Genomic DNA, 15,422 nt, shown 5'->3' with positions numbered 1-15,422 from the left:
CTCCTAATAATGCCATCCCTAAGGCCAAGAGTTCAAACCGTGGTTCTATGGGGCCACTCCTATTCAAAGCAGCACAATGGCAAATAAGTATCACTATCAAGGAATGCTCACTCTTTAAATGAAGATTTGAAACCTGAAGTACTAGTACTATCTATGGGTGGAGAATTGGAACCATATTGTAAATAGCACTGTCTTTATAATCCACTGGGAAGTTTTAATGAACTGTTTTATGTTTTTGTTGCGCAGGGGTGGGGGTGGGGTAGGTGGCAAGAAAAACAGACAGATAACAAGTCAAAGGTGAGGTATCTTTGGAAAATTTAATTGGACCATATTTTCTTTCTTGGCTGAAAACATCATATATCCGTAGACATTATGGGTTCCATAGCTTACAAAGGGGTAGTGGTTTTCCCACAGTTATACACTGTACCCAAATTTCTATAGAAAGATAAGACATTTCCAATCTTGCTTTTGAGTATTTCCTAAGAGATGCTCTAAAGGTTCCTCACAATGGCAAGTAATGCAAAGTAAGGCGTCAGTTCTCTCCCTTGCACATTTAGTGCAACGGAGGGACAGGAAGGAAGACTAGTTATGTCAGTGCTAGTACCCTGGGGATTGCTGCTGGGTCCTCTGAGGTACACCCATGGCACTGAGGTGCTGACACACCTCTGCACTGAGGAACCTGAGATGGGGAAATACTGGGCAGCCTGTCACAGTCAAGCATGACTGTCACAGAGGAAGGGGACTTGGAGTTATCTGGTTCTTCCTGGTGCTCCCAGGGCTCCTGGCCTTCACATGGAGCAAAGGAGCCAGGGCTGGAGCCTCCCCAGTGGTCTCCCACTTGGCACTACAGTACTGCAGGTTCCCTCCAGTGTGCCTTGCAATGTATGCACTCAGAGTAAAGTTAAAAGTGACTTTACCAATTCCTATATCAGACTACTAGAATGAAAATAAAAGCATTTGATTCTCTGTCGGATGCAAACAGCTCCCTCATGAGATACCCAGGTAGAGGGCAGCTGTCATGTTTGCCTGTGCACAAACTGAATTCTATCATTTGCACAGCATTTTCATTTCTCATACTTGTTTTATTAGCTTAAAAAAATTAGGATAAGGCAACCAAATTTAAGTAATTTGAGTTGCAGAAAAACATCTGGAACATCAACCTTCATCTTCTCAGGTGTTAAGAGCTCATGATTAAAAGGCAATCAAGGAGTTTCTTAACAAGAGACAAGGTGGCTACTCCCAATAAATGCACCTCTAGTAAACATGGGCCCTCATAAATATAAAATTAAATTCTTTCGAGGAATAGTTTTCTGACTTTAATATTTGGGACTTATATTTATTCTTTATATGTTATAGTAAAAAATTTATGGTCTTGGTTTCTTTATATTCATACACAAATGACCTCATCTCAGCAGGCTCATATACGGATGGCAGGTGGGGTTATTCAACTTCTTTCAGAAGGGATGGTGGCCACATGACACGTGCTCTTAGAATCCTTGCAAAAACTCCTGCAGCTGGGTGACAATCTCTGTGTCTACTGTTTCCATGAGGGACTGGAAGCCTTGCTCCCCCAGGATCTCCTGCTGTGCCTTGAGCTTCTCATAGATGAACTGCTGCAGAGACACTGTGTGCACAGGGTCCTTCAGGGCCAGCTGTGGGACAGAGAGAGCAGACAGGGTCAGGAAGACAGACAATCCCTCTACACAACAATCCCCTACACATGCCTCACTGTGCTCTCTGCGATCTCTCCACAGCAACACTTCCAAAACTCTGAGAGGCTCCTGAAGACAGTTTTTTGGGGTCCCTGAGTGTGTTACTCTGATGTGCCCAGTTTCTCAAGAACTGGGAACTCATCCTTTTAAAGTAGAACCTAGTAGAAGCACCCTAAAAGGAGAAGAACTAGGGTACCAATGCAACTGCCCACTCCCCTAAGGACAATCAGACTCCCCAGCCATAGCCCCCGGGAAGCAAGCGCACACTATTTGCTCTGGCTTACACCGCACACCATCTAATCTGCCTATGTTTTAGGTTGCCAAATTTTGTTTTTTCCCCACTCCATCACAGTATTTAGAAAATCAAAGAAAAGTTAACATTTTAGTATTTTTATGCCACATACGTAATAAGCTACACATTAGCACCCTTCTTCACCTTCATTTGATCACAACATTCCTTCTGAATACATGTTTAGTATTCTAACTCATGCCATGTTTTTTTAACCTGGTAAACATATGTAAAGGTGACCACAGTGTAGTTTAAACAATTTTACCTATAACTTAGATGCATAAACCGCACTAGTGTTACTGTGTAAGCAGCCTTTCTTTGTACTTCAGCTTCTTTTCTTTTGTTTAGAACAGGTCTCAGGCAGCCAAGGCTAGCCTCACACTAGAGACTGTAGCTCAAGCTTGCCTTGAACTGCTGCTTTCATCTCCAAGCCCTGGTATTGTAGGCGTGTGCCACTCTGCTCAGAACTTCATTTTGTTTTCCTAGGATATCTAAAGAACCACTAGGGCACAGAACATTTTATGACTCTTGATATATACCATCAGCTGTTTTCCCTATGGTCTGTACCAGTATGAAAGCTGGAACAGTATTTAGTTGCTAGCACTGTGTTGGCACTGATATTATTTACATGACTTATAATTGCAATAACAAACAACACAATACTAGTCTGAGTTGAGCATTTATTTCACCATCAATGACCTGAACATCTGCATAACTTTCAATAATGAATTATGATTCTTTTTTCAATGCAGCTGAATTCCATCTATAACTTCTGTTTGAGTCATATAGATCTTAAAATACAACCAAGAAAAAAAGGATATAGGCAGCATAAAATTTAAATTATGCCCCGTGTATAACCAAAGCAGAGTATATAACAAATCTAAGATAAAGAGAACGTCAATCCTCATTTCCCCGTAGAGAGAGAAAGACAGAGCGGTGAGGATACCACGCCTCACACATGAGCTGAAGATGTCCTTCTACAACATACACAGAAGCTGAAAGCGAGTACTGAAAAACACTTGCTATTTGGGACTGGAGAGATGGCTCAGCAGTTAAGAGCACTTGCTGCTCTTGTAGAAGACCCATGTTTGATACCAATATGGCAGCTTACAACCTTATGAAATTCCAGTTCTACCAAGTACATGGTGTACATGCATACATACAGGCAAAAACGCTCATACATATAAATAAATCTAACAACCTTTCTCAAATATTTTCTTTCTTAAGTAGCATATGGTAATGATCAACATTATTTTAATTACAAAAATTTACGTGTTGGGATACAGTATACTAACATTATTTTAATTATAAAAATTTACGTGTTGGGATATAGTATACTAACTTTGGGATACAGTATACTAACTTTACAGAAGCACAATTAATTATTCCTAATGAAACTGGTAACTCTAAACAATAGCAACTGAGGTTAAACTGATGCCCGAGTGAACTTGAGCTCCCCAGCTAGTGAGCAGTGGCTGTAACAGAGCCTGCCGTCATCAGAAATGTGAGACCTTCAAGTTACTACAGCATTTTAAAGAACTTGACTATTATTTTTTTTGAAAATGAAAGTATTAAATGTTTTAGATAAACACACAAAGTGACTGGTCTCATTACAGCACTCTCACATACAGTTCCTGTTGATCTGCCTCTTGTCCCCTAGTCCCCTGCCTCCTACCCTTTACCATCTGAGCACTATCCAACTCTTTCTGATTCTGTCATTTCCTTTTCAACACTTTCCCCTCTCTCGTGGTTCTCTGTGGGGAGCCATCAGAAGGCGGCTATCATCCTTGCAGTCATCTTGAACCATATACCCTGAAAAGAGACTTGATTACATCAGCCTGCAACAGCTGAGCACACTCTGATAACATCTTGGTTTAGACACCCAGGATCTTCCCTTGGGTGTGTGAGACTTAAAGCTGTGATTTAGAGCTGAGACTTAAGGGCATGACTTAGAGATCAGATTTAGAGACAAGACCTAAGTGCATGACTTAAAGGAGTGACTTAGGGGCGTGGCTTAGAAGTGAAACATATAAAAGGCAAGAGGCAGACGGAAGAGATGAGTACAACTTGGAACTAGGAATTAGGTTAGAGAGTACAACTATGAGTACAACTTGGAGTAGGAATTAGACATTGAGGAAGAAGACACTTTGACTAGCGAACTCAGAAGAAGAATTATTAGGCATTAGGCACTTAGCACTTGGAAGAAGTAACTTGGAAATTGGAGGCACTAGGGACTAGAACTAGGGACTAGGAACTCAAGACTTGGAACTTGGAGAAGAAGAGAGACTGAAGAATAAACGGGATTGAATCACACTCTGCCTGGTCTCCATTCTTTGCATCTGTCCTCACTCTCTCTCTTGCTGAACCCCGACCTGTGGACTGGAGCTGCTTGGGGCAGTGTGGGCTAACAAGTTAGTTCCCAAGGCTTTTGGCAGTGCGGGTTCAAACACTGACAGAGCGGCCTGAGACATTTTAGCCCCCAAGTGTGGGGCAGAGTGATTCTCGACATTTTTGGCCCCCAAACGTGGGCCAGCTCAGGCCGAAACATTTTGGGCGCCCAATGTTGGGCAGCAAGAATGAGAGACCCAGCAAGAACAAGAGACCCAGTGAGGGACGTTACTGGAAGAAGGATCTGCTGAAAATTCAGAAGTGAAACGAACTTGATCACTGCGGGAATCTACTGTATCAAGAAAGGTAAGTCAGGTTAATGAAAATGGGGCAAGTAATAAGTAAGCCTGAACTGAACTCTGTTTTTGTTTTGCTGTTTACTGCTCACATGTGTTAATTGTCTGCTTTTGTTTCATTGTTTGAATGCTATCTTTCATGTTCAAAACAAAAAGAAATGTATTTATCCGAAATTAGAATCTAAAATACAACCAAAGGTTGATGATGATTTGTCAGAGCCAGATTGTGCTGACCTAGAGGAAGAGACAGCCGAACATTTCAACCCTGAATGGCCCTCTTCCTGAAGACCCCCTCCCTATGCGCCTTCGCCTTCAAGTGCTCTCAAAATGGAGATGGTGGTTATAGATCCCAGATGGGAGTTACAGGAAAAAATATCTGTTCTTAAACAACAAATAGAGTTAGAAAAAGAGTATCAGGACTTAATTAATCAGCTACAAAAATTAAAGACAGGGAAGATGTCTCGAGAGGTAAACTGCGAAAATCCCCTGGCTCCTTGCATTCCTCAACCAGGAGTCCAAAGGCAGTTCCTATCACCTAGCTTAAGATTAGCCACAGATCATCCAGAGAAGGGAAACGCTGAGGCTTTTCCTATATCCGAGACCAGACACAATCAAGGGGTTGCTTGGAGACATCACACAGGATTTAATTTTCAAATTATTAAGGAATTAAAAAATGCAGTATCATAATATGGTGCCACTGTTCTCTTTACTCTTGTGATTTTAGAGTCTGACGCAGAGGAGTGGCTGACTCCTAGTGATTGAAATACCTTAGTGAGAGCAGTTCTTAGTGGTGGTGACTATCTTATTTGGAAATCAGAGTATCATGAGAATTGTAAAGAAACAGCTAGGAGAAACATTCAGGCAGGCAATGGTTGGTCCTTTGATGCCTTAGTAGGAGAAGGGCAATTTGCTTCTAGTGATAACCAGATGCAATATGACCCAGGTTTATATGCTCAAATTCAAAATGCAGCCATGAAGGCTTGGCGTAAACTCCCGGCAAAGGGAGATCCTGGTGCGTCCCTAACAGCAGTCAGACAAGGACTTGATGAACGACTTTCTGATTTTGCTCATCGATTAATAACAACAGCAGGAAGGATTTTTGGTAATGAGGAGGCAGGAGTAGATTATGTGAAACAACTTGCATATGAAAATGCCAATCCTGCCTGCCAATCGGCCATTAGACCCTACAGGAAAAAGACAGACCTTACAGGGTATATCAGACTCTGTTCTGACATAGGGCCCTCCTACCGATAGGGCTTAGCTATGGCAGCTGCCATGCAAGGACAATCAGTAAGAGATTTTTTGGCTAGTAGAAACCAAAAGGCCTGTTTTAAGTGTGGCAAGCCTAGACACTTTGCAAGAGATTGCAAGGCAGAAAATGAGTTAACCCAGAGACAGCCCAGAAAACAGCTGGGTTCTGCCCACTTTGCAAACGTGGAAAGCATTGGGCTAGTGAATGTAGGTCCAAAAGAGATGCACAAGGAAACACCCTTTCCCATAATCAGGGAAACGGGAACAGGGGCCAGCTCCAGGCCTAACAAACACAAGCCAAAACAGGCTTATGGAGTAGTCAGTTTCTTACCAGCAAACACCAATCCCTTTCAGAACTTAGTGGAGCAACACCAGGAAGGACTAGACCTCAGTTCTGCCACCCACATAGTATTAACACCAGAAATGGGACCTCAGGCCTTACCCACTGGAGTGTTTGGACCACTCTATCCAAATGCATTTGGCCTGATAGTGGGAAGAAGCAGTACTACTATGCAGGGACTACAAATTTTTCTTGGAGTAATAGACAATGATTATCAAGGTGAGATTAAGCTAATGGCTTAGGCAATTCAGAATATAGTCACCATTCCTATAGGAAGGAGGATAGTTCAACTATTGTTACTTCCATTGTACTCTACTAATCACAAATATAAGAATACTAAAAGAGGGGATCAAGGCTTTGGTTCCTCTGATGCATACTGGGTACAGCCTACAGTTAAACAAAAACCTATGATGACACTATGACTGGATGGAAAGGCATTCCAAGGCTTGGTTGACACAGGAGCTGATGTGACTATCCTAAAACAAAGTGATTGGCCTGCTACCTGGCCTCTGACCCCAACCTTAACCAATCTAAGGGGTATTGGCCAAAGTCAAAATCCACTACAAAGTTCTAAGGTGCTGATGTGGAAAGATAAAGAAGGCAATACTGGAAATATACAACCCTATGTCATCCTGGGCCTTCCCATTAATCTCTGGGGCAGAGATCTGTTATCCCAGTTGGGATTGATTATGTGCAGCCCTAATGAAGTAATCACAGCTCAAATGATAAACCCTGGATTTTTCCCCCAGGGAAAGGATTAGTAAAAAGTGAAGAAGGGATTATCTAACTTAGATCGGGCCATAAAGGCTCCTGAGTTACATCAGCTTAATGCTAAAACTTTTAAAATTATGTTTAAAATTACCAGAAAACAAGCTAGACAAATTGTTAAACAATGTCAATCATGTGTTACACTTTTACCAGTTCCTCATTTGGGTGTAAATCCAAAGGGACTGATACCAAACAGTCTCTGGCAAATGGATGTTACTCATTATAATGAATTTGGCAATCAAAAATATATACATGTATGTATAGATACATACAGTGGTTTCATTTATGCGACATTACAATCTGGAGAAACAAGCAAGCATGTGATCAGAATCTTTCTGATTCTGTCATTTCCTTTTCAACACTTTCCCCTCTCTCGTGGTTCTCTTTCTACTTTCATGATTTACACTCACACATCAAAAACCAGAGCCAGGGCTAATGAGATAGCTCAGTGGACAGAAGTACTTGCAAACTCTGGCAACCTGAGCTTAACTTCTGCAACCCATTTAAAGGTGGAAGGAGAGAACCAACTTTCAAGAGTGCACACTGTACACATCCCCACACACATCCAATAATGAATAAAAAATTTTAAAAAGCTGAGGAGAAAGAACATGTGATGTTTGTCTTTCTGTCTCTTATTTACCTTACTTAATAGAATAATCTCCAGGTCCATTCATTTTCTTGCAAATTTCATTTTATGGCTGGAAAAGTTCTGTCATGTATATATATCACATTTTTATTATATTCACTGCAGACAGACATCTGGGCTGTTTCCACTCCCTTGCTATTGTAAAGAGACCAGCAATAAACATGGATACATAAGTACTTCTGTGGGAGGACATGGAGTTCTTGGGAGAGACAAAGTTAGAATGCCTAGTAGGTTTATTAAGTGGTATGTTGATGTGGTAAAACCATGCTAGGAAGTTTGGTAAGGTAGAGCAGGTAGAGACCTGGACACTTGATGGGCACACACCTGAGACTTAGACGACTCCCCATCCCTGCCAGACTCCTGGCCTGAAACACGTGCCATGTTCCTCACATAAAAGAAAAGTGTACTATGGTCACCTAAACCCAAAACAGAGTTCTCCATGCTAATGAGATACCTAGAAGCCTGGAGGGCTTAGCCAATAAGCTTCCCTTCCCAGACATTCCTCTCTGCAAAAGGTATTTAATCTCAGGTCCATCCTGATAAGTGGGTACACCACGGTATGCATCTATTTTCCGCCACGAACAACCAACAAACTGTTCAGAACCATGGATTGTCTCTTTCATCAAGATCTGCCATGGGGAGCCATGGAGAAAGCATTGGACTGTAGAGGCACAGCTTAATTCTTTTGTAGAAGGCCGCTCTGTGCTTCCAACCCCAACTGCCACCAAGCCTGCCTCCGCCAAGCTAAGGACAATCACCACTGGGACAAGCCAGAGCTCCCCTTCCCCCAGCCTAGGCTTGATGCTGTCCCCAGCTTGTGAGTTCCTGACTCTGCTCTCCACTCTTCCATGACTCCCAGCCACACCTGGATGTCCAAGAGTCAGAGAACCCCATAGCCCCAGCCTCATTGCAGGCCTGGGGACCCCAAGCCAGCTCCAGCCTTCACACGTCTCAGACTGCACTTTCCCATCCCCAAACGTGTCCTAGTGCTTCCCTGCAGCCTGGCACCTGCCCGACTGCTGCCTCCCTAAGAGGCTGTGCTCAGTGGGGCAGATGTGGACCCACAGTGTTGTTGAGAAAAATAGCTTTCTAATGTAATTTAGCAAATTCTACATCTGCTGGTGGAAAACTATACTGCAAAGGTAGATTTCCTTCCAGAATAATCCCCTCCTACCAATTCTTCTTGCTTTGTACAACCAAGAACTCTAGGCATTATATAGAAAACAAATGTAAGAAAGCTTAAAGTGGAAAGAAGGTAGCACACAAGAAAGTCCCAACTGGCACAGGATGTGAATTCTGTGACTTCATTCATGTCTCAGATGGCCCACAATCAAAGCACATGAAATCAGCAACCTGGAAACACTGAATAGTTTGGTCATTGTGGCCATCCAGGCTATACACCCTAAGAAACAGACTTTGTTGTTTAAGCCACTGACCTGTGTTACCTTACTGCAGTGGACTGAGCAGACTATTGCATGCAATGTTAAGTACAACTGTCAGCACTATATGTACATGACAGAAACAGGAAATTAAGCAGACAAGGATGCACATCTCTAATAGTCGCACTTGCAAGGCATACGGACTGCAAGTGCAAGGACAGCCTGCACTACATATAGGACTGTCTCAAGCCAACAAAGCCAGTCTGACTCTCTCCCCTTAGGCACGGAGGGGACAGCAATTGTTAGAAGCAATAAGGAGGGCAGCACAGGGACTTGCCTGATAATATGACATTAATGTGAAGAAACAAAGAAAGTTTTAAAAGGACTCAGAAGAAATGCCACTGGTGGCATTCTAGATTGAATTCTGTAAGAGCGTTAGTGAAAAAAAAAAAGAAATTTAAGTGTGGACTTACACTTATTTCTTAGCTTTTAGAAATGTACAGTGTACATTTGAGAAAAAAATAAACATAAATATGTTTACAAGGCATGAGCACTGGAGAGCTGTCTCCACTTCTCCTCATCAAGATATCCCCACAGGTACCCTCAGCAGCAGGCTGGTGAACTGGCTCCACCCCTCACCTGAGCAGCACAATATCGCCAGTGCTGAAGACATGAGAGCAGGAAAGCTAACCTGCCCCTTGTACCAGGAGCATTAGCTGGAGAGCTCACCCAGGTGGTGCAAGCACAAGAGTAACCTCTGACCTCCCAGGCCCAAGCCAGGGGTTTTGAGCTGACCCACCCCAATATCTACCTGTGAAAGGGCTGGTTCTGCAGATCCAAAGCGGCAGGATCTCCATGACAAAGGCAAAAATACTATATCACAGAGGAGTCGTGGTGAGGATCCAGTATCGACAGTGTGGCAGAAGCCAGAGGCCTTAAACCAGACCAATGACTCACTGCAGTGAACACTTGCAAGTGAAGATGTGTGGGCAAAAGGGTCTACTGTGGGACACCGTGACAGACTACAGCTTCCACAACAAGATTTGTTGCTGTTGTTTTATCCTATTTTATTTGGGGGGAGGTTGCAAGGGTGAACATGAAGGGAGATGAGTGGGACTGGAGTGCATGATGTGAAATTCACAAAGAATCAATAAAAAGTTAAAAAGAAAAAATGTACACAGCAAGGAAAACTTGTAAGGGGCACATGAGAAGTCTGTATTTTTTTGTTGTTATTTTTCTGACAATCTAAAATTATTTAAAAAGTACAAACAATATATTACACAACAGACTCAAAAATCACCACAGTTTATCCCTCTGTGTTCAGAAACAAGCAACACTCTCATCTGCATACATAAGTGGCAATCATACTATTTCTAAGTAGCTAACCAGGAAAGTTCATTTTTGAGGTGAGAAAAACTGCTGTCTCCAAACTCCTTGTGGCTTCCTTGTGGCTTCCTTGTGGCTTGAAGCTTCACAGCTTCCTCTTCTAAGGCAGAAGAAACCAGCAGAAGTATAATATGTATTTCTAAATTTCTGCCTTTGTCTTTTTTCCACTTTTTCCCAGTATGCCTAAGCCCTACTCTTCCTCTCTAAGGAAGGACATGATCACTTAAATATTTACATTAGAATGGACAGGGAGAAGGGAGGAGCCTTGTGTTAACTTGCTTCACTCATTACTGGAAAAGTAATTAACCAGTATTCTTGACTCTAGGCTAATGGCAGATAAATGACATTTTAATAGCTTAACTCAATTCAAAACTTCATTTGTTGGGTTTTAATGTGCAAGTAGTTTTGTACTCTCTGGTTTTAAAACTGTTATTTAAGAACACAATGGTTTTGGTTGAACCAAGCATGGTTCTCTCCTTTGGTAAGCATCACCTTTGATGAATGCTTTGATCTTTTCAAAGTTTAGTCTTCAGAGGGGGTCTACAACTTTAGCCTTGGAGATACTCACCAGGATGTGTTTTCCATTAAGACTTTTGTTGCTTGAAATAAACTTTGTGTTTCCTGCATAAACCACCAATTTTATCCAACAAGAATTCAGGGAAGCTGAATCTTCCACATTCTTGAAGTCATAAGACTAGTTATTTTTTAACCCTTCACATACCCTTTAATTTTTCAGAAATTATTTACTGTAAGATTATTTCAGGAGAAAAAAATTTTCTTTTCTCTATTATTCTTAGAAGAATAGTGTGCTTTCCATACTTGACAGATAAAATATTAAACATATAAAATTAATTAACAGATAAAACATATGAAATAGATAAAAAAAAAAAAAAAAAAAAAAACCTTAAAGGAAAATATGCCGTATATTTAACTACACTGTCTTCAAAACTTCTTGAGTTCGATTAAAATGCCTCTGGTTTAAATATTGTATTTTGAGATTTAATTATTTCACTGTGGCTATCAATTCTAAAACCTGTCTGAAAGACTTAAATTTGCCCACTGGATACTCCAAGCTCTCTTCATTCTGTGCTTAGTGAAGAATGGAAGGCTGACAGACAGACGCCAAGCAGGATCTCGTCAGTGAGGCACAGCAATTTAAGTTCATCGCCACGTTCGTGTGAGGCCTAAGCTTTCTTTGCAGAGGGTAAACTAGGTTTCTAAGTGACAAGCTTGCTGCAGAATGAAGCCCTGTCCTGATGAATGACCGTGTGAAGGAATGTTCCCTCTGTGTTCCAATGTGCATCCAAGAGTAAGAATATTGCTACAAAGACATTTGGAACAAAACATTCGAGAACTAAAATTCCAAGTCAATTTATAAACATCCACGAAGGACTGCATATTCATTAGAATTTTTAAGTAGACAATAGACTATTTTTAAAAGCTCCTAATGCGGTCATTTTCATACATACACACACACATACACACACACACACACACACACACACATTCCCACAGCAGTATTTTTAAGGATCAAACCCACAATCCTGTACATGTAAGGCAAACATTCTAACAATGAAAAAAAGCCCCAGCTACCCTACCCTCCTTATTTTCCAGACACCTTAGTCTGACCTTATGCTGGCTAGCTTCAAGCTCAAGTCCTCATGGCTTTTTTGGGGGGGTGGGGGGTAAGGGGGTGGAGGTATCCACTGCTAGGCTACCCATTTTGGCTCTATACATTTAATTCTATTTAATTCTCATCTGACTTGATAGGAAGTTTCCCAGATTCTCTCTGCCGGTATTTCAGTGAGGAGTATCTGCAGTAGTCTCATCTAACTACATACTATAGGGAACGCAGGAGTCTTTTCTCGGCAGTACTCTCATCTAACTACATACTATAGGGAATGCAGGAATCTTTCTTTTCTTTCTAAAATCACTCTTTCCTCCACCATCTAAAAGTTTGTCCTTTTGATCTTTTTTCCTCTCCAAAATTCTGTAAGATTACAAAACACAGGTCAAGACCTAGATATAAAAGGAATTTTAATACAGCTTTCTTTCTCCAACTAGTTTTTGCTGGTATATTTCCTCAATACACTGCTAAATAACTATTATCTAATTGACTAAGATATTAAATTCTCTTCATGGTTGATCTGTTGATTTTCTTGGAATCTTCTGATTTAAATGAAAAGTTCAATGACTTAACTGCTTTTGTCCCATCTTAGCCAACACTTATGCAGTGGTCACTTGCATGTTCTCTTATTCTGTCACCTAGACAGAAATTCCACAGGAGCGACTTTCCCTTTCTACAGATGCACTGTATTTCCCCAGATGGCATGTGGGCAGAGTGTCTTCTGCCACTACTCAGGCTGATTCTTTAACCACTGCCTTTACAGCTCTTCTCCAAGTCTTCCAGCCAAACCAAAGTCATGCGGAAGCAGTGTTTCTGCTATCTGGAAAACCTCTGTTGGAGATTTTGATACCTGATGCCACAAGACATGTCTTTTTATCTCAAAGATTTTTAGGGTATCAGGATGCTAGTTTAGATTTTTTCTTAACAAACAACAAACAAACAAATCAAAACCCACAGCACACCATGGAAGTCAAAGGACAAACTGCAGGATATGTATTGGTTTTCCACTTCCATCCTCCTGCGGTAGCTGCTGTCAAGAGTTCACACTCAAGGCTTTGTGAAGCTTTCCTCACTGAATCCTCTCACCAGCCATTCCTAAGATTTTACATTTATATTTCTCACACTCATTCCCTGACTACTGTTGGGAGCCAACTCCTAGCAGAAAGCCGCTACCATCTTTGCAGCCATCTCAAACCATATACCCAGACAAGAGACTTGTTTTCTACAGCCTACAACAGCTGAGCACACTCTGATCCCACATATCTTGTTTTGCTGTTTAGTGCCCACAGCTGCAAGGCGCACGGTGCATGTGCTATCCATGTTATACACGCCTGTAAGGCGCAGCAGTATCCACACCTGCAAGGCACGTGATATCCATACCTACAAGGCACAGGGCAAAAGCGTATAAATACCCTGGGTTTCCCTTCAATAAAGGAGACTTGAGACTTGATCAGAACCTCTGTCTTGTCTCTTCCCCTTCATCCCCACTCTCTCTCTTGCTAGACCCTGACCCACAGACCAGAGCAACAGCTCGGGCCGGGACAGACTACACTGTGTCTACTTTGTTGGTTCTTTTTAAAAGAAAAACAATTCTATGTATTCATCTGTCTCAGCATTTTCCTGCCTCTGAAGTCATTTTAAAAATTATTGATGTCTTCACGTGCTTTCATTTCCCTAAGGTAACTTTTGGTTCATGTTTTGAAGTTTTGAACTCATTCATTTTCATTCTTTTTTGTTTGACCATAAATGACTGCAGGCTATGAGTAATTGAGCTACACCCACATGCTTTCATGTCTCATTGTTTTATGTCACCTGCCTCAAAACTGCAAGCTGCCCTTTAAGGTAAGGTTTAAAAACTTTATGTAATATGATGAACACTATCTCAGCCTTTAACTTCTAGCTTTATTTCACTGTTGTTAGATATATAAACTACACTACTTCTACTTTTGGAAACTAGAGGTTTTCTTCATGTTCTGTTTTTATAATGCTGCAGGAACATGTGCATTTTCTTGAATAGGGTACCAGTCCTTTTATAGATAGCCATTACATTAAGTTTACTGACTGTATTCTTCAGCTCTGTCACCATGAACCAGTGTGATTTTCTTGGGCTCAGCTACACATATGAACCACAAGACATCCCCAATCTTAACATCAGCTCACTGAGAAAGCTGTGGGAATAAAGCGATTTCATAACAAGGAAAGGTAGGAAAACAAGATGATTTCACCTTAAAATGCTGTTAAGATCATGGAACTATTTTTAGGATCATATAAAATGTGCTGCCTTTTATGGAGGCTCCTTATATCTAACAGAGGCATTTTGTTTTATTGACAGTTTCACTCTGTAGCAGAAGCTGGCTGTGCTCCTCCTGCTTCAGCCTAAAAGCACTTTCCTATAAGCCACTTTAGCAGTGAATTCCAGACAACTTCCAGCAATGGATTTGATGGAACACCCTCTCACTACATTAGAATAAGGACCAATTTCATCATGTTAAATAAACAAGGGTAAATAAATTATTAATTTAGCTAATTACTATTCACTTACCATTCTTTCATGGTGTTTTAAATAAGTAATTAAGGAAATATTCTCTCTTGCCACTCAGTTTACCATTTAAGTAGAATGACTACAATAAAATGGAATAGGACATTCAGAAGTGTTATATGAATTGATGTTATTAAGTTAGAAAGCAAGTCTACTAGATAATTAAGTATGACTATTTAGCAGTACCTTTGATTGTATGATTCCTCAGAAATATAACTAGCACCATGTGTGTAACTCTGTAAGAGAATATACCATAAAACCAAAAATGTGCCATACACACTGACCCTACAATGCAGAAATATCAGATAATGCAAACAACTGCAAGAGAAAGAGTGAAGGAAAATTAGATTTCTATCTGTAACCCAAATGTTACCTTTGATATGCTGAGTCCTCTGATTGTCCTGCCCCTGTGTTTGAGCCAGAGTCTCACTATGTAGACCAAGCTGGCCTCTAACCCAGAGCTTCTTGCTTCAAGCTCCCAAGTGTTCAAAGTACAGGTGTACCCCACCATGCCAGCAGATGCCATTGGTTCCTACCTACAAGCTTACTAAGCGGACTAAGAAACCTGAACATTACAATAAGAACATTTACAGACAACACCTGCTCCCTTACAGCTCCTTATTACTCCAATGGACTCCATGGTTTCAAGAAAATGAGATCACTTAGCAAATCATGTAAGACTCTCCGGTCTCTTGATAAATACAAGGCAAGCAAGCAAACAAATGAAGGACTGAGAGGTAGCCACCAGGTGTTACAGATAAGAACTGCCGAGTCCTATAAAGGCAAGCGTGTTTACCAGTC

General features: G+C 41.2%; 1 protein-coding gene across 3 annotated transcripts in view; it reads right to left on the bottom strand.

Annotated features, from left to right (window-relative positions):
• Positions 1-298: 298 nt before the first annotated feature.
• The window catches only part of Ipo11 (importin 11), a 154,687-nt gene continuing 139,563 nt past the window's right edge, over positions 299-15,422 (bottom strand). For all 3 annotated transcript variants that reach the window (XR_013105081.1, XM_034523467.2, XM_034523470.2), the window contains one exon: positions 299-1,652. Coding sequence is in view for 2 of the 3 variants with exons in the window: in XM_034523467.2 (XP_034379358.1) it covers positions 1,488-1,652 (165 nt within the window). In the remaining variant the exon portion in view is untranslated. The remainder of the gene's footprint in view (positions 1,653-15,422) is intronic.

Source organism: Arvicanthis niloticus, chromosome 19 (genome assembly GCF_011762505.2).
Source record: "Arvicanthis niloticus isolate mArvNil1 chromosome 19, mArvNil1.pat.X, whole genome shotgun sequence".
NCBI lineage: Eukaryota > Metazoa > Chordata > Mammalia > Rodentia > Muridae > Arvicanthis > Arvicanthis niloticus.
Note: the sequence above shows the minus strand (reverse complement) of the source record. Positions and strands in the feature narration are given on the sequence as shown.